The sequence below is a fragment of the Phallusia mammillata genome, chromosome 1, assembly GCF_965637545.1.
Source record: "Phallusia mammillata chromosome 1, kaPhaMamm4.hap1.1, whole genome shotgun sequence".
In the NCBI taxonomy this organism is placed as follows: domain Eukaryota; kingdom Metazoa; phylum Chordata; class Ascidiacea; order Phlebobranchia; family Ascidiidae; genus Phallusia; species Phallusia mammillata.
Genome location: NC_137252.1, coordinates 14929903 through 14955799, shown reverse-complemented (window position 1 = coordinate 14955799; position 25897 = coordinate 14929903). Strand labels below are relative to the sequence as shown.

Genomic DNA, 25897 nt, shown 5'->3' with positions numbered 1-25897 from the left:
TACCTGGCTTCAATAACATTTTTGGGCAACTAGAAATTTGAACCCCTATTTGCTATGTTGAAATTCCTTTTATCTGCAAATCCTTTCATCTGTAATAAACCTTTTAGCAGAAATACTATTAACTCTATTAGTTAAATTTTGATAAATCCATCACAAGTTTTTTCGTCTGTCGCTCATTTCCAGAGTTGTTTATTTACATGTTTTTAGCAATATAGAAAGTCACAATACTTTGGAGAAATAGCGTGAAGGTATAACAGTAGGTTGTATATATATATGCACAACTCTGCAAGTTGTAGGCTACAAGCTGAATAAGGGCCTGGGTTACACAAAGATTGCTTAACATGGAGACATATTTTGCAATACTCATATTTGTGATGGGGCATTTCGGAAATAACCCGGATGTTGGCATGAGAAGAGTTGCGTCCATGATCGCTTTCAAAGTATGAAGGGCGACAGACGACGTCACAAAAAAACGAATATTAAAAGCAGGGTGAGCAAAAATCAGAGCACATATCAAAGAATAAACGAACAATAACGAACCAAAAAGCACAGCAGGTCGGCGGGGAAACGAACAACAACAAAAAAAGACACAAAAAGTGCATGACTTGACTGTGGAAAAGTCCCATTTGCAGAGACTTCGGGGCTGGCACAGAATAGATTTGTCGTAAAGAACTTCGGCGGCCGGTGTACGTGGACAAGTGTGTGTGTGTGTGTGTGTGTTATGTCATGTGTGGGGTGTGCGAGCGCGATTTCGTCTTGGATACAAAAGAGAGGGCTGGCTACATGCAAATAGGTAAGACGCACTGAAGCAAAAGACAAAATACAACAACAAAAGAGCGACTACTTTTTAAATAAGAATCGTAATAATAATTATAAAATAAGGAAACCGCCATGAACTATAGAGAGAGAATCGCTGTCTCATTGCCCGCTATACAGATACTTCATGCGGGTTTTGCTTGTGGGACAGCAGTTCGGTGGTGGAATCGTCACCTGGCGATGACGAACCAGTCCTGCTGCTACTGCTGGGAGCGTTTGCAGCGGAAAGTCTCTCATTGTTCGTATATTCGCCGTCCTCCTTTCTCGCATCTGCCTGGGACGACGAGTGACCAGGCACATTTTCGTAACCTGGCGTTGAATAAATAGAAGTCTGAAGATCCCTGCCGCCTGGGGGCGCTGCAGCGGGGGCCGTGTTACGGTAGGACTGCGTCGGTCGGTGATAATGCCGTGAATACGACGGTGGGGGCGACTGGTGATACGACGGTGTAACAGGGTGATCAGGATGTCCGCTTGAGGCAGCAGACTGACGCCCCTGTGCGCAATCACATGGGGTACCACTGCGCGACTCATTCAGCGAAACAACGCTTTCGTACGGTGGCAACATTGCGTCGCCTAGTGATGACGTATTAGCGCGCATCGCGCCTGAGTCTGACGTCATCACGTCTGCGTCGGACTGTGGTGGGTCCGAGTCCTGGTACAAAAGTTGTGGAGTCCTTTTTCGATTTCGGTGCCGATTCGATCGGCGGGGGTCGGCCTGCGCCTCGCAGCGATTGTGCGGCCGGTGGCAGCGGTGGTGCCTACGGTTGTTGTTTGGTCGACGAGGTGGGGCCACGTTCTGTCCCATAAGCATAGCTACTTCCTCCGACTCTGAAAAGTCCTCTTGCGATGGATGTGTAAAGGCAGAGCGGTATGACCGATCATCGGCGTTGCAGCCTTCACTGTGACAGTCGCAACTTGGGAGAATACGCCGGTGTTCAGGGTATTGTCCGGCTCTGGATACTGGGGCTATGGGAGTGGTTTCAAACACTTCGTCTTCGTCAGACATTTCTTGTGTGTCTTGATGATGTTCAAGTCTGACGTGCTGGTGATTGTGATGGGGCGCATATGATTGTGCGTTCTGGTAATGTGGATTTGAGTTCACTTGTGACATTGCGTTAACCTGGGCACGCGAGCTTGGGTAGTGAATTGGGCCGTCGTCCTTAGGAGCATCACGATATGGGACATCGTTAGTTGAGATTGAGTACGCGGTGCTAGAAGGTGCTGCGCTGGAGGCTATTATGTGTCGCTTAGCTGACGCGGGATGCTTGTTGGCTCCACGTTGCGCGGACTGGACCGTCTTGCCACTTGCGGCAGTGTTTCTATGAGCGGCTGCAGCCGAAACGACAAGATCAGCTGTGGAAACCTTCTTGGGGTAGAGATTGTTTAGTACAGGGTCCTTGTCGGACGGTAGGCAGTTAACACCGAGAACTAAATTTCCACATTGCTTTTCCTGTAGTTGCACGTTGTTAATCTTGCGCATGTCAAGCCCAATAACTTTCAAGCTTTTGCCGGCTCCAACGTCGGCGTCGTCGCTCTCCTCTTCCAGATGTTTATTGTTGTTGTCCACACGGTCAATGGAGTCGCTTCGACGTCCGGCTACAAATCCGCCACTACGGGCTTGTCGGTCGTTGCGTCGATACAGACACCAGCATATGAGAATGGCAAGAACGATGATGCCAACAAGAACCGCAGCGATGGATGCCACAAGCGGGATGAGATAATCTGTATAAAGGAACAGAAAGGTGAGTCACATTTTTAAGGAGCGGAGTTTAGCGACGGAGAAACTGCGACGATACAAACAAATAACACCTGGTGGAAGTTAGCCCATATTGTCGCAACACGGAAATTTTTCGACCTTAGACCTTTCTGTCGGCACCGAGACCTAAGTTTAGGGGCAACTCAGTCGCTTAGGGGGTATTTACAAAACAGTGCGTTTTTTCGTCGCAATGCTGGCATCAAAGATTGTGACGATTCGCACCGATGTACGTGAAACAGACCCACTACGCCTCGCTGGTCAGACGAATGTCAAATCGTGTAGGCAAGACTATGTACGCTTTGGCCGTGATGCCAAACAGTAAGCATTACAAAAAATGTTGTAAAACAGACACATATTTTTTACTGATCTACATAAGCCATGACGCTGTCTGATCAATTTGTTTTAAACTTGAAGCATTTGTTTTCGTTTCAAGCGCTTTGGTGCAAATGCGGCGTCACTAATTGGCCGTTTCCGCTCATATATTCTTCCACATAGAAGACATGCAAAGAGGCGTGAAGGGACAAGGTATCTTACAGTGACGAACCAGGTGTCTGGGCATGGCCTAACGCGTGTAGTTTTCACTCGCTTGACTGTTATTATAAGCAGTTGAGTGGATATTTTCAGGTTCATTCGCATATAGGCGGAAGTGCTGGGTAGTGATGTAGCCCCGGGCTCGTATTAGTGCTAGGTTTGCTCGATCTACCCAATATTTAGTGGCCGTGGCAATGATATTTTTTAATTAATAATTCACAGCGAAATCAGCATCGGCATTTATATGATAAGTGATGAAAGTTAGTTGTACTTTTAATTAAAGTTTTTGCCGAAAAACCAATTATAAATGGAATCGAAATCAATATTTCCCACAAAAAAGTTTACCGAGTTCAACGATTCTTCGTTATGATTTGAAAAGAACGGTTTTAATGTCCAACAAAGCCAAATTAAAATGTAACTAGAAGGGTGGCTTAGCACATATTGCCCTTGCACATACACTATGATCTATTTTAAAACATAAATATAATTCCTTCACTTATTTTATATTGGGTCCCATATTTGCCACCGTCTTTTAAAACGTTAGTTGTTTCTGCAGGCAGAAACTCATGGGTCCCCACACATGCAAAGTTGTAAACACTGCATTTCAAGAGATAACCATAAGAAACTTTGGTGTTGTAAAGTAAAACACTGTGATTGGTACTAGGATTAAATAGTCATGCTATGCAAAGTTCAAACTATACAAATCGACTCAATTCAAGCATTGTTTAAAGTTTGTCTAGTTTAAAACAAAGAAGTAAAACACAACAATCGATACCTATAAATGGCATAACATTTCCAACAATTGCCCACTGTTTAAAAACTCACCCATTTTAGGGGGCTAGCAGGGTGCCTATTGGGGCTACAGGGTTTAACACAACAATCGTCATTTGTAAATGGCAAATTGTACAAGCTATCCAAATTTCAGCCAATTCCGACCCTGTTTAAAAAATTTATCCTTTTTAGGGGGCTAGTGGGGTAACTGATGGGGCTACAGGGTTTAACACAACAATCATCATTTGTAAATGGCAAATTGTACAAGCTATCCAAATTTCAGCCAAATCCAACCCTGTTTAAAAATTCACCCATTTTAGGGGGCTAGTGGGGTAAATGCTGGGGCTACAGGTTTTAACACAACAATCATCAATTGTAAATGGCAAATTATACAAGCTATCCAAATTTCAGCCAATTCCGACCCTGTTTAAATATTCACCCATTTTAGGGGGCTAGTGGGGTAACTGATGGGGTTCTTCACCCTAATGTTGAAAATATGAAACTGCAATGACCCAAACAACAATCCTGTAAAATTTTGTCCAAATCGGCCAATGTTTCAATTTCGACCACTAGGGGGCGTTTTAACCAACAACCGTAATAACTTATGACGTCACAAGATGACCCAAACAACAATCCTGTAAAATTTTGTCCAAATTGGCCAATGTTTCAATTTTGACCACTAGGGGGCGTTTTAACAAACAACCTAATGACTTATGACGTCACAAGGCTGTGAACAACCCCCTTGACTGCTATCCGCAAACACGTTCACCAAGCAATCCTTAAACATGAGTACCATATGTAGTTGTCTTTATAACATCACACAAAACTAACGTTTGTGGTGCGCACAAACCACATTTTACATTTTGGGGTCTAGCGGGGTAAATACTGGGGTTATCATGACAAACGAAGCAGATGGCACATCTACACAACTATATCTACCATCTGTGAAAGTTTCATCCAAATCCATCAAACATTTCAGGGCAAAATGGGGTGGACAAACTTCAGGGAAGAAAAAAAAAAAGAAGAAAAAAAAAGAAAAAAAAAAAAAAGAAATCGAGTAAAATCAAGATGTGTCCCCTTCAAGGAAGGGGACCCATAATTAAAACTGTGTGTGCAAGCAAAAATGGGAAAAACACACAAAAGGTCTTGTGTTATATTGTTATTTTTCTCCAACTTACCATCAGGACCAGTAACAGGTTTGAACACGGTCGTCTCCAGTTTGACTTCCTTGATTGCTGAAAGGATTGAGGTCTGGTCATTTCCAGATGATAGATAGTCAACCAACTTGCCACTGGCGTTTGAAGCTGTTGGGTCGGTCGTGTCACTTGTGTTCGAAGACTGTGTCAAGAAAATGCCGTTAAGTTTATGTTCATTTAAACCGGGAATATTATATAGCAAAAACTCACAATCGTAATTTGAATGTCGTTCGGGTCGGTGTTGCTGATGCCACAAGCGATCACTAGAGTGTGCCGCTGAGCAAAGGGTCGAAAGATTGCCAGGTTGCGGATTACTGCGCACACGTCAGTAACGTAGTTGTTCTGTGAAGGGAAACAAACAATACGAACTTTTAGCGACAGCACTCTATCAAGCTGATGTAATAATTCGCCAAAATGGGGTGTGGGGCATAAGGCAACAAACTTAAATAAGTCTTGACTTTTTAAAATAGTTAAGAGTGGACAACTGTTAGCATCTACAGTTGGATTTTTTTTTAAATTTTGCTAACTTTAAGACATAAGTTAAAAATGTTAACGAATATGATATCATACCTCGGCCATTCGTTCTCTGTTAAATGAACATGTCACTCTGGCGCAGTTGCTATTTGGCAGGTCCCGGTTTGGTAAACAAGCTTCAACGCTATCCACAAATCCAAGTTCGACAGGATAGACCGACCTTGGACTTCGGCATACACGACGGCTTGAACATTGCGGGGTGAAACACTCGCTAGCAGTGAGAAAGGAACACTCTTGCCCGTTCGGACATGTTTGCATCTTCTTCATAGATTTGTTGTCGCAAATGGCTGGTCCACACCAAATCTACATAAAGATTGTAGCGGGTTTAATTAAGGTAGCAATTTTTTTACGCCCTTATAAGCTGTGAAAGTTGGTGAAACCAAAAAGCAGATTGAATTCTGGTGCTTTGTGGCAACTTTTCACTTTGAAAGATGGACTTGTTTATTTGTTATTTTACAGTTTGTAAGGCCTATTTTGTTGAATGTAAAAGTATAACGTTTAATTATACCTTGGTGCAATGTGTTTTTCCTGCATTACAAGTACACGTGTTGCACGATTCTTTCCACTGTGTGCCGTCAGGGTATACCAAACCCTTCGAGACGCAAGAGTCGTAAGGTGCGTCAACTAAAAAACAAATAGTTCCAATTAGCAGGATGTAGAACAAAAAAATATGAATTTTGAAGATGTTTGTTATATTTTTGGTTTAAAAATGAGAAAATTTTTGAGGAACGTACCTTTTTGACATCTTTTGCCACTCATGCCGGGTGCACAAATACATGTGTAGCCGTTGTTTTCATCCACGCAAGTACTACCAAAGGCGCAGGGGTTCGACGCACACTCATCAATATCTAGAAAGCAATAGGGACGAGTTAATCACCCAAAACCGGCAACAATCGAGGCATATTAACCCTTGAAATCGCACAAAGATTAGTTTTCCGATTTGGAGCAATTTTATCACGTCGAAAGCGTGAAACTTCCGAATTAGGTATTCAATATTCAGGGCAGTTGTAAAGGTGAAGATTGGTCATAAGGTAAAGGATAAACTTACTTATGCGGCAGTCCGGGCCTGCGAATCCTGGAATGCATTCACAAGTGTAGTGATTAATACCGTCCACGCATTTTCCGTTGTTGTAACTGCAAAAGTAAAAGAAACTGAATGCACAAACAGTCTACAAGTCACATGCAAACTCTTAATTATTCCTGCGACCTGCCCTGAAGCAGAAATGCTGTCAGTGGCCAACTTAATTATGTGTCATAAGAACATCAAGCCAAGAGGTTTATGTTTAACCTCTTACAACTATTTTACATTCCGGCTTATCACACTTTAATGTTTACAACTTTCAAAAAATTAAAACACTTACCATGGGTAAGGACTGCAGTCGTCTTCGTCTGTAAAAATAAAACATAACAGTCTTAGCACACAACCATATAAAATGCATGTAGACAATTACACACTGCTATCTTTAAAGTATTGGGCCGAGATTAAAAAGTTTCGGTTCCTTAAACAAAGTACATTGCCAAGTATTGTGCAAGCCTGATGAGGAGTGGAGAGTGGGTAATGGTTTCAGCTGTAATTCAAGAGTTTGCCTGTCTGGACGAGTCAGTCAGTTTGTCTTTACAGTTACTCGGGTGGCGACGCGCGCTGTTGAGCGTGTCGCTCGTGAACCAACTGAACAACACGTCAACCTTTTACAGTTGCTCAAGATATTTCTACAGTTCGTCCCATTTAAACAAGTTTGTTAACTGAAACTGTATATGTCCACCACAAAATGTTGAAATAGTTTTTGGATAATTTCACAACACAATGCCAACCGTTAAATGTAAAAGCCGTCATTGGGCCATACATCCCTTTTCGCCTTTAAGGCAAACTTAGCAACCCGTTTTTTGTTGTTGTGCACTTTGGTTTTGTTGTTAACTTCTCCTAATGGTGTAACTGCAATTTTCAAGTGCATGCAGGCCTAGGAATCTTCTGTATCGCGTTTCTAGACGACGAGGGTGTGCCTCGCATGTTTGTAGCGGCCAACCAGTGTCATTTGGTCGCCACACGATACTTGGTCATGTTTTTAAGTCGACTGTTAGATGTTTTGTGCGGAAGTAAGGGTTGAGGCAGGTTTCTTCGATTCTAAAATGTTCCCCTTCCCACATCAAAGGGAAAAACGACTTGTTTACAGTGTACAAATGCTATTTTGGGCGCTGACGAAGTAGGAAACATTTTGCGAAGAAGGTTGTCATTGTGAAAAAAAAAATACTTTTTATGGCCGGCGAATAATGTTATATTTGAACCATTTTCCCTAAATAAAACCTTTATATTTTTCGTTGTTAATCATAGCGTTTTACAACAATACCGACTGTTGGTATAGGCATTAAACAATTCTCAAATTTCACCCTAACCTTTAAACGACTTTGACTATTTAGGTTTGATAGTTGAAAACCAAGGTCACGTACTAATTTGGGATGAACTAGTTTGGTATTTTTAAGAAGCGTTGGCCTTGCATCGATTTTCCGGATCGCTTACGTGGGGCCAATATTTCTTAATCTGTTCGTAAACCACAGATGACCTGACAATTGGTGTCAAGGCAATTTATTAGCATTAAAAGTCAAATCGTGCAGCGCCAAAGTTTCGACGCAAGCGGTCACGCCTGAACGACCGTCACGCATGACAGGAGACGGATATCGAGTTACCGGTGTTAATGACGATAAAATGTCTGACTGGCGAGCAACGAAGATCTCTCGTTGATTCAAAACGCCCGCCGCCGGCCCCCGGGTGCAGTGTAAGAGGATGCCCCGCTCTCGACGGGCGCTAATGGATGTCAACTGGTAAACAGTGCAGCTCCGAAATAGAGCTAAATGATGGCCACTTGCTGAGGCAACACAGCTATCTGCTTTGTTGCCAATGTGGTTTTTTGAGTTGATACTTTAAACCGTCGCAAGTCCACAAAAACGCGGCGTTCAAAACAGCGCGAGGCGAGCAATTAGCATAGCACCGGTGCGACAATTATCCAGCCTTGTTGTTTTCAAACAAACTTGCAAAACTGGTATGTATGTGTGCGTGCGCTTAAGTGCTCAAAGTTAATTGAAAATCAACGTTTTCTTCCTAATTATCTCATACCATTGTACAAAAGTCAATGGCTGATAGCGACAACAATGTTTTGGTTAAGATCACAGAAGTCTGATTATACAACTGTGAACTCCAGACGTTGGCAAAAAACTGCTTCCTCTCTTATCGAGACTTGATTCATAGAGCACAGGAGGAAAAAAGCAACTCACCGTCTTGGCAACGATGTCCATCAAAACCTTCCATGCAAACGCATTCAAACGAGTCTCCAGATCCCACGCAGGTGCCATTATTCAAACATGGATCACTCGTACAAGGCGACGCCTCACCTGCAAAAAAGCCACAAATCACGACTTGTCGCATCACGAATTGAGATTTTTTTCAAGAAGCGAAACCGCAAGAGGTTGATACAAAACATTCTGCTGACACAGCCAGGCTATCAGACTCACCCGCTGGCGTTTTGTGGTGGAATTAATCACACCGAATATGCGAGTTTACGCAAGGTGCGACCACCGCAACGGTTAACTGACATTTCATTTTTTTCGAAATCAGGGCATGATATCGTGTTAATTTAATAATAATCCCTTATGTTACAAGCTACATAAGTAGGACTTACGAGTTTGGCAAGCAATTCCAGTCCAACCGGAGGGGCAGTCGCAAACGAAGGAATCCGTCGTTGGGTGGCAGACTCCGCCGTTAAGACATGGTTCTCCATTGCATTGGTCACCACCTGGAAGTAGAATTAAAGGTTTACTTAAATTAGTACGAATTGGTGTTTACGAGGTGTTTGCGACCACAGCATCTGTGTGGCCCTGCATGTGACCAAATGACCGGTTGTATTGGATTAGGTTTATTTATTCACGGAACTTTGCGACATGGCGCGGAAGACCACGGATTTTCACGAAAAGCTTTGGTATGCAGACGATCGCCAGTGGCAGTGGGATGCAGCTGTGCTTCTTCCGGACGGCTCATGAGCCCGCAACCCGCAATTAATTGGCGCTCGAATCGTAATTGGCGCGTGTACGCAGTCGACCGCTGGCCCTCGCGCGTTTCAGAAGCGCCACGTCGTGCACATGTGACCCAAGGATCGGTGGCAGGGAGCTTGTACTTGCGGTTGCCCGAACGCTGAACCTTCAACCTAGGTGTGACATTGGCTTTGCAAGCTGCCAATTATCGTCGCTTCTGCTAATGTGGATCATGCGATGAAGCGATGAGAAAGTGCTAATCGTGTTGACTTCAAAGTGGCTTTGTCGTCGCGTGCAGGTGACACAGAACGCGTTCCGACGAAGCAAGTCTGAAGAACACTGCGCCATAAAACTTGGCGTGAGGTATACAGTCTTGCATCGGCGGTGGTCGAAACCCAATAGCTCAACCAACTTCAAAAGAAACTTCTCGAATGCGTCAAAGCCCTGCTGCTCACCTGGATTCGCGTATCGCGTTCGCGCATCGAAAAATGCGACCTTGCACGCATTATGACGTCACCAATAGGAGGCAGACGCGTCACCGGAACTAAGGCTAGGCGATGTCCGCGAAAACCGAAACCCCTGGTTTCTACAAGCGGTCAGCGCTGGTACTAATATAGTGACCCTTGGCGAGTATAAAAAACCCAAAAGAGGTTACCCGGGGAAGAAGGGACGCTAGGGTTTCAATTGGGGGACTGGGTGTATCGGGTATCCCCTCCCCGGGCACCTGTGTTTGCTCTGTGCGGAGGCGGGGGTTGACGGAATCTGGCAAATATGCTCTCTCTTTATCCAACATCACTCTTGCTGTGTTTAGGTCGAATTTGCAACGAGTTTTGTCGCGTACCTGGTGTTTAGTGAAGCGTAACGCAAATAAATCACGTGATACAAATAGCTATTTCAATGGCAAATCAATTATTTCTGGTTTACCGATCCGTTAGCTAACAATGCAAATTTGGTATCGTTTCACCTGCATCATTAGCCTCAATACTAGCTTGTAGCCCATGTCAGATCCAGGCTAAAACGACTGCAAGGAAAAATGGAATAAGCCACTATCGATGTGATTTAGTCTCCAGGAATGTTAAACCCTGTATAATATCCACAAACAGCGACTATCCCTGCGATCATCAAATGCACGTGATCAATTGAATCTGATGTAAACAAATCTCGACCAATGGAGAGTCGGCGGTACGCGTTCCCAGGCACAAGCGCATCAGTGCCGAATTTCCTCGGGGATTACGCGTTTCATATCATCTCCCTACGACATGTGATATCGTGGGACTACGGCGCTCGGGTCGGACATGCCCGGACGCGCCTAGCAGGTCCACTGAACCTTGTTTTATATGATGAACGAGCTAAGCCCGGCATCCGATAGATTTCGCTTAAACATGGACAAAAGATTCGCAGTAGGTCAAATCGCTTCAGAGCCCAGAGACGCACCAGCTGAGAGTAAGGATCGCGTTCCATGTAAAGGGGAGACAGTCCAGGGTATCTTTGGTCCCACAGTCGCCGATTTATATACGACCTTTGGTATTACACGACCTAACGGGTGATGCCGCCCACAGGGTTGGTCATTGTACCGGCCAAAACCGCAAAAACGGGACTTTAACGGCGCCGTTAAGGGCGGGGCCTGAAAGTCGAGAGGTGTCGCCGGGCTTGCTGTACACAAGGCGATGGGAAACGTGTGTATCGCAAAACACGTAATCCGACGCCAGTAGTATCGGATTAAAGTAGTCGCGTCTCTCTTGGCGGGGCGTGAGGCTTCCGTTACGCGACGCCAAAATATCACGTGGTCACACACGTTATTGCTGTAAAAACTAGAATCTAAGAGTTTCAATGATTTATCCAATTACAAAAAGTTGCACAGGTCCAACTATTTCCACACACACACATTTTTGCTTTAATCCTTTTTTGGTCATGTTGTTGCGACTGTATACATACATACGTTCCAACTTGATAGTCTTATCCAATTCAAGCCAAAAAATATCACTTACGGGAATTGCAGGTTCTTCCCATCCAAGGACCACGGCAGTGACATACAAATCCGTCGACCAGGTCCTCACACCTCCCGCGTCCCCGGCACGGATCCGGCTCGCAGTCATCCACGTCTGCAACAAACAAGGACAGCACGTGACGTGTGACGTCATAAACGCATCACGGGCGTGTGACTTTAGCGGGGGCGTCCTAATTGGGCGTCTATAAAAAGTTGCGGCTTACTTGACTCGCAGTTCGGTCCCTGAAATCCGGGTAGGCACATACACGTGTAAGAGTTAAGGCCGTCGATACAGGTCCCGCCATTTAAACAAAGACTCGATGTGCAGTCGTTGGTGCCTGGAAAAGAAAACGCATCAGTGTGAGTGAGTGCAAACAGCAAAATAATGCATAAAATACTTCATGCTAATTCTATTGAAAATAATGAAAACGATATGTTCATGTATTTTTAGGATATCTTGGGTAGGGTTGGGTAAATCGGTAGGTTAATAGGATTTTCATAAACCCCTGTTCAATATATAAAACACTTCAAGAAAATGTCCACACACAAATTTACTACCCATGAAATCCAGTATTAGCATTCTGGTAACTGACATTTATTGAAAACGAACGTTTCGATTTTCGTGAGGAAACGTGGCAATTTTCTGTCGGCCATTTTGAACAAGCATTTAAGTCTAGGTCTGTGAAACTGCAGGTACGTGTATGGCGACGGAAATCGTTTTTAATTCAAGGGTACGAGGGTTGCTATTTGCAGAGGCCGGATCCCCAACGACCGACAAAGATTACCGCTCGGCCCACAGACAAATGACTGTGGTTTGGGTGCTTGTTTGCCGAACTAATCACGTGTGCCTGGGGGTTAATCGTCTTGTCCGTTGAATGCGTGCATTTTAACGCACCGATTATAAATCACTCCGCAAGCCGGGAACCCAAGACGAGATCGCTCGGCGCAGTGGGGTCAAATTGCCGCTGGACCAAGAACGCTGTTGTTTTAACTGCGCATGGTTAAATAGGCGAACTGACACGCGCTATAAAAATCCCTAATTTACCTATTCTAGTACGAATAGCAGTGAAGCAGTCAAAATACGGTCATTTGCTGGTGTCACGGGTGCATACACCTTGTCATTCAAAGCGTGACATCACTATAGGGCTATTTGCGAATTTAATGGTGGCCGATCAATAATTCAATGACAGGTCAACTAGGCCCTGGCTTATTTGACCACCAACGTGTGATCTGAGGAGGCAGCGACTACTAGTAACCGGACACTTTAGGGCCCGGTCGACCACCTGCACTAGCGGAGGTTCCGATTGGACGACTTTAACGACAAAATTGGTGGAGCAAATGTTTAAAGATACAAATTTCGATTGTAAGTTGTGACGCGTGGTCACAGTTTGGCTGGCATGACACAATAACGCGATACTTCTTGCGTAGGCGAGGTATAGGAAAATAAGTGAGCAATTAGTAATCTGTTCTCTCAGTACGTTTTTGTCCCAAGAAAATGAAAAATCTCAAAGTACTATGTGTGAGACCTGGCGACCAATTCTTAACACCGATGATAAAAGAACATTGCATTACTAGGGTTTCATAGCTAGCTATAGCCGTACAAGGCAAATGATGATTTTTATAAACATATGCATTACTTTGCAGCAAAGTGGGCAGTGTACCAGTATGGCACATCACTCTGACTGTGATGTATGTAGTGTCGTCGGCCACCCAAACCCTGGGCCCTAAGAAGCGTCACGGCAAATCGAGTACTCGGCCCAAACGTGGCGCTTCCGTTCAAAGAGCAATTAGGCGAATAGTTTCGACCGTTCGTCGGTCATCACCAAGCAGAGGGGGCGGGGGCATGTTATTGTTGCCAGACAAGCGTTGCCCCAGGGCAGACCGGAGCACTAATCCGGAAAACTGCAAGCGGGGGTTATGGACAAATCCGCCAACAGCCTTTACACACAGACCGCCGATCGTCGCCTGTCCAGCGAGCCTGGCAAAAGACAACATACTGCAAAACCTGACACCGACGGTCTATTCGATAAACGCGCTCAGTCATGGGAGAACTAACGTGTGGCTGAGGGGGAGATGCAACTCGCACGCCGGAACAGTTTCGCTTTTTTTCTGGGGGTTGCTGGGCTGGTGGGATACGCGCCATGCTTGGTAACGTAAACACGAGAATAGCTGAGACAACGGCGATCGTTTGTTCGGCCAGAATTGCCGCCTGTCACAGCGTGCCGCTTCAATTCCGCTCTGAACGTCCAAATAACTTACGCTATAAAACTTGATTAAAAGGCAAATACCGTCAAACCGCAATGAACAGTACGTCTTTTAAATGCAACACAACGTTAAAATAGTCCTACTTCAGCAACATATGTTTACCGATGATAACAATCTGTTACACTGCACAAAAATAGCTGAATGTTTGCGTTTGGAAATTTATGTTAGAAGTGAAAACAAAATCTTAAGATTTTTCATCGACCTTAGTTCAATTCCGTTCCGTTTGTGTATTTTTACTTTCAAAATTTCTATTCCCTTATTGTTCCTTTTAATGCCTTGACAAATATGACAAAGAGTAAAAGACTCATTGGCCATACGGCGTGTTTCTATCCAAACAGAAAAACTGAAACAAAATATACACATGGGTGTGTTGTCCCAGCAAAGCACCAACATAAATACAATGTAGGTCGCTAAATGATCACAACGTAGCCAATGCAATCTGTGTGTCCACATATGTGCGTGGCCCAGCTTAACAGTTAGTTTTCATTTGAAGGGCGGCGAAGCGAGGCGAACCGCGGAAGTTGCTGTCTGAATAAACTCGGCAAAAATTGTCGCCCGTTTTGCCCGCCCCACTGTTGACTGAGATTTTATTTTAAGACAACTACTGTGGCGACAGGTGTTGCTACTGAGTGATGTACATGCTATGGGCGAGGTTTAGGCCTAGGTGGCATATAGTAAGGGTGTGAGCAAAATAGTTGGTTCAAATGAATATTAAATGTGCGCACTTAAAGTCTGCACATGAAATCCGGAATAGTTAAGTCAACTTGCAATTAACGAGAAATACCTTTACGGCTAATACACTTAACACGAAGGAACATTGTCTGGCCAATTAGTACTTACTTAATTCGCAGTGTAGTCCTTCATATCCGCCTTGACACTGGCATTTGTATTGGTTGCCAGGCAGGCTGACGCAGGTTCCACGCTTGCCACACACGCCACTCTCTTGGATGACATATCCCCGAGCAGTCTTGTTAGAAGGCACGTGAATCGTACAACTGTCAATCACTGCAGATAAATAGAAATTCCAATTACAACATGAGCTTAAGGAGCATCACCCAATCAGGCCAATGCTAGTTGAACAAACCGATTTATGAACATAAAATGTATGATGTAAGAGTTTTTTAAAAGACGCTTGATGTCAAACGCATACTATGAGTCACAAAACTTCAAGGTGAACATCAAAACCTGGTTAAACGGAAAAGTTACAAAACTGGGTGATTGAAGGACACGTGAACATTCTATATTTGTCATAATTGGAGGCATATCGCGGTCGCGAATTACATCGACGACTTGTCGCTGTCCGTCAGACGACAGAGAATAAATCGCAACCGTTTCTCCGTACTTCAATCGTTTGCAACGAGGCTCAGGTCTCGAGTTTTTTAGAGTTCGGTTCCCTTTGAAGTAATTTTACCGCACATGGAAACTAATCGCAGGCAATGCAACAAGAAAGTTATAGTGCAAATTCAAGTTTTTGGCCAATATACGCAACACTTATTGGAATTAAGCCTCGATGGTGGCAACGACACGTGAATAGAAGACAGAGCGGCATGCGCTTAACTCATATCAATTATAATCTTGATTGAGCTGGTTCAATCGCCGGTAAGAATTGCTGTCAAAAGTGTATTGGACGATCAGAGACGAGATCTCACTAACATTCCGAAGTAATTACACCAGAGATATTTCGAAGGGCGCGCGATTCCCACACTCCGACACTATGACGTAACAATGTAGGTGAGCGCGGTCGGGTTGACGTGAATGACGAGCCGGGATCACGTCACCTATTCGGGATAAAAACTATGAAGTAGGATTACAAGCGTGCGACCCCGAGGACTATATAAGTCGTTTTTTTTTCGGCTTGTGTTAAAGTCACCAGGCCGCGTTTTTTGTTAAAGTACACCAGGCCACGTTTAACTTAATATAAGTGCGTATGATTTAATTGAACTTGGTGTAGTTAACGGACGCCGCGGTTTATTTAATAGCAAATACGATGTTTGGATTTTAATCTTCTGTTTCGCGCAACAGGCAAAGCCGATTTGGTCGACAAATTACACAGTTCAACCATCGCGCGAATGCAGATTTCTCGCCGACCACCTGAGCAACCAGCAATTAGAGGCGGAAGCGGTCGCCTGGCAAGTTCATTTTAATATAACCCGGTGTGCAGTGTGACGCAAGCGGGTATCGCCCAGTTACCGTCATTATGAGCTTAACCGGTGCTGGTGCAAATCAAAAGTCGATTGTGCACCTCAGATGACACCGCCGCAAATTTGATAAATTTTGCAACAAACATTTCAGCTTTGGCTGATGGGTTATTCACCAAGGAGCCAATCTCGGACGGGCTACGTTCATTGGTTTAAACCTTATCGCAGTAACAGGTTTATTCCTACAGTTTAGGTAGAAATACTGGCGTGTCTGTGTTGTAAACCGTCGGTATGACTGACCAGGAATTCAATTTGTTGTTTAATTTTTACCTTGACAAGTCTTGTGTTCGCAATCGTTGCGTAGGCGAGAGCAATTCTTTCCTTCAAACTTTGAGCTGCAGTTGCAGTAATAATCGTTGTTTCGGTTGAAGCACTCAGCTCCGTTTTGACAAGGGTTCGGTTCGCAGTAGCCCTCCTCAAGCTGTGTAAAGCAAGCACAAAACAACGGTCAAAATCGACTAGGTATAAACAATTCAAAAGGGGTCTTTGGCTCTAGTTTCAAAAGCCGTTTGCCGTGGGTGTAAAAACCTCCAGGTTGTCCTTTTATGTGGCCAAATTTAGCAGTGTCATTACCAAGATGGCCTTAAATAGAGGCAATCCTTAGAAACGGGCCAAAAACGAAGCATATGAAATTCTAATACCTCACCAACACCACATAAACGATAGGTTTAGGCTCTTAACTGTATCGGTTTCAGTTAAATAGAAAAGGGAAAATTTTAGCAATTTCCAATGTCAAGCTTCTCCCGGTATAAAAATATCAAACGGGTAGAAAGGAAAAGCCGTGGTTTAAAAATACACTAGTCCTGGTTGCTTGCATCTTAAACGTTTCCGGGCTGATACAGAAACATTACAGCACAGCGATTTACGCGCAATTATTGAGCAAACGGGCAAACAACATATGCCAGGTATTCAATTTTAGCCCAGGGCAAACATGAATTTTTATTGATATGGCGTCGGTGCAGCCTGTTCGCTTATTTTCTTGTGTTCCAAAAGGCCCGGTGCGCTTGGCAGATGCTGACAAAATTATGAGTTCGCTTCTTTTCGCGCTAAGGTCAAGTCGATAAATAATAAATGTGCGGGATTCCGGGCAAAACAGATGCACTTTTTTTCGAATGAAGTTCAACAGGGCTACGGTTCTGCTCAGGCGAAGACGGATTTTCACGTCGCACAAAAGTGAAGTAATTACTGGTTGGGAGGTGTTTATAGATCATTCCAGGGTGATTAAGTTACAATAAACCTGTGTTACGAACTTTACTGTAAGAATAGCCAACTTACGGTGACTTTATAATCGAATGCGTTCGTGTGTCGGACGGCGCCAATTAACAAATAGCAAAGATTCCTATTTTTATGATCTGTTGTCTGTGTGTGGCTGGTGCACGCTCATATACAACGTGAGCTATAAATTATTGACGACGGCCCGCTCATGCGATGAATGTCGCGGCCCCTCAGACCCCGTTATTATACGACGCCCGACCTTTAGGCAATCGACCCTGACCCCCCTCCCCATCACCAAGCATCAGACAGCATGCTCCCCCACATCGCCGGGCTTAGGGGTACAGGGACAATAGCGCGTAATATCGGGGTGCTGGAGCCAGTGCTTGTGCTCATTACGATATTTTTTGTGGATAATGTGTCACGGCCATATATAGACCAGTTATACGCCAACACGTCTCGCCTTCTGGCCAATGTCAAGGACAAACGTACGTGACAACAATCTTGGTAAAAATCTAAGAATTCCAGGCACTGGGTGCGATAAACACGGGGGGTGGGGAGACTTGATCGACTCGTTTGATGATTAATTTGTCGTTCTCTGGCTCACAAAAGGCGCGGTGTTTTTGTGAAAGCAACCAGGCACACAAGCTAATGTCACAATCGCCCAGTCGTTTGATGGCGTACTGATGCGGCGGGACATGGGTAGTGGTGGTGATTGTCCAATGGGCCTGATGGTGCGATTGCTAGTGAATCGAACTCTTTCAACTCGACTGGCGTTATAGAAAATCTGATTACTGTGTTCTATTGTCCTGGTAAAATTTGGCTTCAACAAAACTTCCTTAAAATGGCCGTTTTTGGTCCATATAACAAGCAATACTAGCACTAAAGCTATAATTCGCTCAAAATCAAGTTTTACTTGCCTGGCAGCTTTTGCCGGAATAGCCGGCTGGACAAATGCATTGAAAGTCGTTGACACCATCAACGCATTGACCGCCTTGAAGACATGGGTCGTCCGCACAGTCGTTGGTGTTGATTTCACAAGTTCTTCCCTCAAATCCCAAAGCACACATACACGTAAAACCATTGACTCGATCCTATGAAAAAATATTTTTATTATAAAAACAAAAAATAAGACCAAGTTTTTAGCACACTATAAGGTATTAAGGCAGATGGCGTACATGAAAATTGAAATTACCTATAATAATACAGCTATATGGAGGTTGCGTTTCTACATCGATTATCCCGTAACGGTGGGTACGACCTTTCTCGATGAACGAATGTCCCGCGCTATTGAAATTACAACAATTCCGCGCCGATTAAAGGCCTTGGCAAAGTTCGCGAGATGGCACAAGTTCATTTTCAACACAAACTTGCCAACAACAAAGCGTTCGCGAGAACTAGAGGGTTCGGCGGCGGCTTTCAACCTGGGACTCGAAACAGCCCGAAATAGCGCGTCAATTTGTCGTCGAGGGCGCGCGGCTTAAGCAAACGCAACTGTAATCGCAATAATCGTCGCGTTTTGCCATTTTCGCCCTGCTTTTGCCGGGACAACCGACGTGGCGCCATAACGACACAAAACCCAGCCACTCGACACCACATGACGGGTTTGTAACCAGTGGTATATACACAGCTCGGCCCTTGAAACACATTAGTGACTTCGATGACGCCATATATGTGTTGGCTGTTCGTGCGACAAAGCGTACAGGTGCGAAAACAAGCAGCAAAGCCGCGAGGCGGGCTTCAAAAGACGCCCGGAGTCGGATCTTGGCATGGCGGATATATGTTTTTCAATAACGGCGCGATTATGGCGATGTACGAGCGACAAATCCGAAGTATCAATAAAACAGTGCCTAGGCAACATAAGCGCGCGGACAAGCTGGAGTGCCGACGACAAAAGATTGTCGCAGCCTGCTGAAATAACTGTTGGGATTGCGAGTCGATTTTCGGTGCTATGCTGAAACAGTGCAATCGCCGAACAAGCGGAAAATTATCATTTTTATGGTGGGAAATTCGGCGTGTTGTATTAGCAACCTTTGATGTGCCCAGCACTGGGCCACCCGCCAGTGGAACCAAGCGAGGATGTCAGAAACATAGTCCGTAATCTGCTTTGTCATCCCAGGTCGAAATACAAGTTCCGGCCACTCACGGCTTGCTCACTAATTCTTAACGGGATTAGCGGGTTACCAACTGGGTACTAATGAGTTTGTGGTGTTAGGAAATGCGCTGCGGGTTCGCAAATTGTGCTGTGGTTACGCAAAGGGAAATCGTGTTATAACTTACCACGCATGTTGCCCCGTTCTTGCACTGTCCATTGCAGTCGTTGACATCTGAATAATTTAAGATAAAAACGGTGTTAGAAGTAATCCGAGAAACACAATGTGTTCCAGTAAAGGCGTAGTTCATACAAAAAACAAAATTCTGTATTAAAAGTTGGTAATTTTGAGCTCAAATTTAGAACTATGGTGAGAAACAGGAACCGATGTGCTAACAGCAAAGTCTGTTTTTAACTCACTGATATCACAGTTCCGTCCGTCCCAGCCGGGTTCACACACACAGTGATATTTCCCTGGGAGGTTGTGGCAGCTTCGGGCGTGGACACAAGGACTGTTGTTGCATTCGTTCTTATCTGATAAGAAAAAAATCCGTGATGGAAAAAACATCCACTCTTTTCAATAACATTACCAACCGGAAAAGCCGAAAAAAATGCTGACAGTGACAAAACCCGTTTACAAATGTGTTCTATAGTTAGCTGCACAAAACTTGCTCACAAACACTTCGTCAAGACTTTTACAACATGGCTTTGACATAAGGTACGTGCGGTGGTGACATATAGGTGTAAACAGTCACATTTGTTCAGAGAATATCCGTTACGGCTTTGATGATCTATACGCCTACAAGCATGCAAGGAAAACAGAGCGAGCGCGGAATTTCGCTGCGATTTTAAGCGGCCTGAGTGAAGCAATTCGGTGAACGTGGGAACGGTGCGCTCCAACAATGCGCGGTGAAATTCCTGCCGCCCTCGGCGCAAAGTGTGAGGCGCAGGCGAAGTGTAGAGGCGGCAGAGATGGACGAGACGTGCCGGGACGTGTTAACTGGCTGAGATGGTGACGAACACCACACCACCATCAGGGCCATTAACGTTGCTATGCTTCCACTGGTAACTTTCAATACACAAAGTCCGTCCAAGCCATGTTTTATGTACCAATCTTGCGGACAAACGTTTACTGTCGGAGAACTTTGGGAAAAAGCTTGATTACTGGTCAATTGGTGCCGATGAGTTACTAAGCTGCTGGTAGGGATATTTCCAAACGCTAATATATAGAGAATATACAGAGTATTAACGCGAATATACAGAGGTCTCATGTCAGCCACAAAGTTCAGCGAGTTTTTTTTTTCGTCGATAAACTATCTGAAAAACACTATAAACCGACTATAGACCTACCAGAGCTATAACTTGTAAGTACAACTGTATCACCTGGAGCGCGCGTAAGCTGGTTGTCATTGTTGTCTTATTCCGGTCTTTATTAGGTAAAAAAATCGCTGACTTTCTGGTGTTAATTTCTCGCTGAGTGGTGAGCAATTAAGTGCGGTATCTTTTCGCCCGTCCGAAATCGAGACAAGCGTCTCGCCTCACTGTGTCCGGGCCGGTGTGGGAAAACCGCAGGCTGTGGCTTGAAGGCGTTTAACAAACCTCGATCACTTACATGCAACATTTAATCCGCGGCGGAAGGGCTCAGAAAACGGATGAGTTAATACCTATAGTCTAAACGCTGGATTTAAGCCGTGGTGGTTACTAATAAACAATTTCTAATGTGTTATATTAGACATTTAATTGTCACTGGGTTTAAACTTATTGCATTGATCAGGCACTAAATAACCGATAAAGCATCATACAGTTCCCCGGACTCGTATGTACAGCAAAGAAAGCCTGCACCACTAACGCACGTTATCCCCCTACAAAGGTCGATTGTTCGTTGCGATGGCACGCAGTTCCAAGCTCCTAATGACCTGTTGTGACTGTAGCGTTGTCGACTCTTCAATGCTAATTCCTTTCCAGCCGAGTGCACGCAGCCAGCGAGCGTCTGCGCGAAGAGGCAGCGTTACACGAGCGACAACCGACTCCCGATTCAACGTCACAATTGAGGTGGAGCCAGCAGATGCGGGAATTCGAATGACTGTTGTCGCCTGTCAATAACCAACGTCATTCCCATTTCTCAATTTTCTATTTTCGAAATTCTCAGCTCGCCATTGAAGCTGCGTTTTATGTTTCTCAGCAATGAAGTCTTCCAGTGCAAGTCGCGTTTTTATGTGGCGCTACAATAACATTCCTCGGTGCAACTGCCTTAACTCCGGTTTCCCGGGCTCTGCGCGAAAACCTTTCAATTGTGAGTTCGTTACAATGCATTGAAAGCTCCAAACAGAAAATCTAACCCCTTAGTCGCTGAATTGCGTCAACAAGCACTTAGATGGATGGGTAATTACATCGCGTCTGCTTTCAGTCTCTAACAAAGGAAGGATCGGATCGCCAGCGCGGGTTGCTGCTCAAAGCTGCAAATCGAGCGTCGAAATTGAGTGCCACAACAGACAGGCGCCACACCGGCACAAAAGCCTGCGGGTTCGATTCCCTTAACCGCAGTCACAAAAATAGCCCAAAGTCGGCCGATTAGAAGATCTGCCACGACTTTGCTGGGGGATAAAAACAGACTTGAGGCAGGAGCAACTGTAAACAGAAACCCTAAGTGCGTAAACTTGGCTTGCAGCAAGCGGCAGAAGAGACCCAGAGCGGGTTTTAATCGTATATGCACGGTGTATACAGACAGTTGCGCCCCTTGCAACGTTAAACGCCAGGAATTCGGTGTAAACTTGGCCTCGCGGGAGCGTCTCGCATCGGGTTCACACGCGACACAATTATCGAAGGCGAGGTAAGGTTGATGATGCAACGAAAGCGAAGAACCCTAATACGGATACAGTCGAATCAATTGCAGCAATTAAAGTAAACACGACCGTTTGCATATAAATCTTGGTTTATTTACAATCTCCCAAGTTTGCAGAGCCTTTGACGTAAACAGGAAAACAGTCCATGTTGTAGTTAACGCATAGACATGAACTTTGCTAATCGTTGCTTAAATTTCTTCGCGCTGTTAGTGGCCTTGTTGTGGCACCACACGATAGGAAATAAGCTCTTCAAGGATGCGTGTTGTGCGGCCAATACTCGATGTTAAAGGCGATAACGGGAGTAACGGTCACGGAGGATATGGCCTTGCGCTTGTCTTACTTTAACCCCAGCAGAGTTGCAGCTATAATGAGGAAACGCTCTACACGTCGGGGTGTCAAGTTGCCCTAATCCCGGCCAATAGGCGAATTTAATTAAGTCTACTGGTTATATACAGGCTGGGCGAGCACGGGGACGTGTGACATTTTCAAGTGCGTCATTTTCGACTGTGTGGGTGGTGCGATCCAGTCGCAATACGAAATCCCATGGATATGTCGCTGATCTTTGCGCGTTGGGTTCTCACGGGTTCTTCGGTCTCGAGCCGAAACGCAAACCGGTTAATGGACGAGAAGTGATGCCGCTTTGATTTGGTGCGAATCATAAACAGTGGTACATGCTGATCGTGTGGGCGCGTTTGAGGGCCATTGCTCCGGTCTTAAGGCGTCACTTCGGTTTTGCATCGAGTGTTGATTGGCGCCACAGGAGATAATCCAGTGGGCAGTGTCATACACTTGTTGGTGTCATCGCGCGCCACTGAGTCAACATCGGGGTTTTCTCGCACGACACTTCGGTCGCGATGAGAGCGCTCGAGACACAGGCGAAAGCCTTCCACATCATAAACAGTCAACGTGCGAACATTCGACTAAACGCATGTTACATACGTTAAATATGTGAGTCAACAAACACTCTGAAGCGACAGAAAATCTATTCTATTGTGACTTCCGCGAGAACCGCAGAATATTAACCAGCAACTTTGTTTCCCACGCACACAGGCTAAACAATCGGATATGCGTCCAAAATGACGACCATATTAATCCAACGACGTTCAGCAACAACAAGACTCCAGAAAACACAAATAGTTGACATAAAACAAATACGTTATAAATCAGGTGTGCTTTTCTGGTAAAATTGTCCATCAATATGATCAAAGCAAAAAAATCACACATGCTTTGAGGTACTTACCAAGCTGACAGTTTACGCCCTCCCAGTGTTCCGGGCATTGACAAGAAAATCCGTTCACCAAGTCCTTGCACACTCCACCATGGGCGCACGGCTGGGACTCGCAATCATCGATATCTGCAGAGAGAAGTGGAACATACGGATCAGTCACACGTATGGGACAGTGCGTCAGCTACACCAACTGCTATGGACACGCACTTCAGGGCCTCGGACAGTCGTTGACGGCGCCAGGGGAAGTTGGTCAAAGTAAACTCGGCGGTTTTCTCCTTAGAGGGTGCGATGGGGACGCAGGGGTCGGGCGACAGCGATCCGATCCAAAGCGTTATTGCGTGGCTCGATTTCGGTGCCTTGAGTGTGACCGAGTACACTTGGGCCTTGTTAGGGGCGATTAGCGCGGAGCCAGGTCGCGTTTTAGGCGCGGATCAGCCAGCGTAATGGATGTCGCAGCACTGGAGTACATAGGGTAGGCCAGCGGGCGTGAAAAATTAGCGATCATGAGGCTGAGGACACGACACTCGAGCGAGGCTACGATCAGACGTTCCCACGGCACTCCAGCGTTCGCTCAGTCATGTTTCACGCGGCGGAAGAGCTTCAGCATCTCGCGGCGTCATTAACACAATGTTTCACCTCTGTTCCACATTGCTATGACAACTGCGTGCGCACAGGCACGTGACGAGGTAGCAGCGCGGAAAAGAAACCCGTAAATGGTTTGGCGCGGTGCGCGGGGCCAGTAAGGGTGAGCGCGCTGCACCACCTGACGATCTACGCCTCCTCGCCTCGCCGCCTGCGCCTTGGGTCAAGTAGAAAGCGGGTGCAAAAGGAAAACAATCAGCATAAGGCTGGAGTAACATGATCCCGCATGCTGGCAGCGAGTCAGAAACAGCGTGACGAGCTCGTGGAAGTACTAAACGCAGTCTCACATGCAGAAGCATCTTAATTCTTCACCCTGTCTCCTGACACAGGCAATTAAACGCGCAAAAGGTGCCGTACCCGCCAGCTATCGGTGTGAGTCAGGGACGGTGGGAGTGATAGAGTACGTTCCGTCTAATGAGTCACCTGCTTCTATATGATGACGCGACGGGGAATGCGAGATAAAGTTGTTTCAATTAAAACGGCAACAACAGATCGATTGCCGGCTGTCTTTCCACACACGGGAAACAAAAGCGCAACATCTGAGGCGTTGGGTTTCGGGAATCCAGCGACATGACGAGAAAAGTGACGTCATGGGTGTACCGGATCCTCCAATGACTTGCTTGCTATTTGTGTTTACCTTGACAGGTTCCCGCTTTGGCTAAAAACTGCGGCCCGCGGCCTGGACCCCGAGACGCGGCTTCTGTTTCGAGTGTCACTTGGGACGTTTCATGTTTACCGACAAACACGGAAATGTCGATTTGCTAAAGATCACTCGCTAGGGCTAGCGACATAAAGGGCCCCTGGCGCGAAGGATTACGCCAATTGGTTGGTGTTGTCTTTTTAAAAATTCCCGTTTTTGCGAGGCCATTTGAAGAAGTATTTGGTTCCCATAGGTATTGCACCTCCAAAAAGCTTACGTCACATGCCAAAAAAAACTGTCATTTAGTTTACCCAAACCCTAAATATAAGATAAACTGACATAAAATTGTAATCACTCGGAAATGATTTTTATAGATTCCTGGATCACATTTTAAAAACATCCGGAAATAAATCCCGCTAATATCTCAAAATGTCTCAGACATTTGTGATTAATTAACCGAAAACTGATCGTATGCGCCGGACTCGGGGTCACAAAAGGCGTCAGGTTAAGAAGCAAAACCTCGGTATTCAGGAATTCTTTTACTCCATTATCGGTGTGCAAAACGAAAATACTTGTGTTGCGAGCGTGGGTTATCGCAAACCCCATCGGCTGCACTGTGTCAAAGCATACGCGATTATAAACTGCGAAAGTCCTACCAGCAAGAATAGATTGGTGGGCGGCAGCGACCCAGGGCGGGAGACAGATGACCCGTATAGCCGGAGATATTGCTGCGCGTACCGTTATAGCCTGGCTGGGAAGCAGGGACCAGGGGGCTTTGGGCTTATGGGGAAGAGAAAGTCGTTAGACCGAAGCGAAAACAATGCGACAGCAAGCTTCCAGAGGCGAAGACACAACAACCTTTGGGGTTATGGGCGATTTCGACAGCAGGTGTTGCTGCTTTGTTCAAGCGTGTGTGCCAGCTCTGTGCAGAGTTTTTTTGCGCACAATTATTTGCTCTGCTTTGGCTAAAATATACCACAACGACTTACTGTCTTGCACAGGCCAAAGCATTAACAGAGGCAACTACAAAGCAGTGGTTTTATCTGGCCCCTATTCAATAGCGTAAAGGTCCAACAAACATGTACCATCGTTCGGCGGAAGTCTTAAATTTCACAAAATGCATTAAGAAAGTTAATTGATTGGTATTGATTAGCTTACTACACAAC

The 25897-nt window shown here is 45.3% G+C and overlaps 1 protein-coding gene across 2 annotated transcripts in view; it reads right to left on the bottom strand.

The window, feature by feature from the left end:
• Window positions 1–172: 172 nt before the first annotated feature.
• LOC145214418 (protein jagged-1b-like) overlaps window positions 173–25897 on the bottom strand; it is a 41953-nt gene continuing 16228 nt past the window's right edge. For both annotated transcript variants that reach the window (XM_080082942.1, XM_080082950.1), the window contains 18 exons: window positions 23462–23575; window positions 19799–19912; window positions 19567–19613; window positions 18207–18380; window positions 16345–16495; window positions 14717–14881; window positions 11836–11949; window positions 11613–11726; window positions 9276–9389; window positions 8872–8988; window positions 6966–6993; window positions 6653–6738; window positions 6339–6452; window positions 6113–6228; window positions 5641–5907; window positions 5281–5412; window positions 5053–5212; window positions 173–2538 (listed from right to left, as the gene is read on the bottom strand). In XM_080082942.1, the coding sequence (XP_079939068.1) occupies window positions 929–2538; window positions 5053–5212; window positions 5281–5412; window positions 5641–5907; window positions 6113–6228; window positions 6339–6452; window positions 6653–6738; window positions 6966–6993; window positions 8872–8988; window positions 9276–9389; window positions 11613–11726; window positions 11836–11949; window positions 14717–14881; window positions 16345–16495; window positions 18207–18380; window positions 19567–19613; window positions 19799–19912; window positions 23462–23575 (3737 nt within the window). In that variant the 3' untranslated portion in view covers window positions 173–928. The remainder of the gene's footprint in view (window positions 2539–5052; window positions 5213–5280; window positions 5413–5640; window positions 5908–6112; window positions 6229–6338; window positions 6453–6652; window positions 6739–6965; window positions 6994–8871; window positions 8989–9275; window positions 9390–11612; window positions 11727–11835; window positions 11950–14716; window positions 14882–16344; window positions 16496–18206; window positions 18381–19566; window positions 19614–19798; window positions 19913–23461; window positions 23576–25897) is intronic.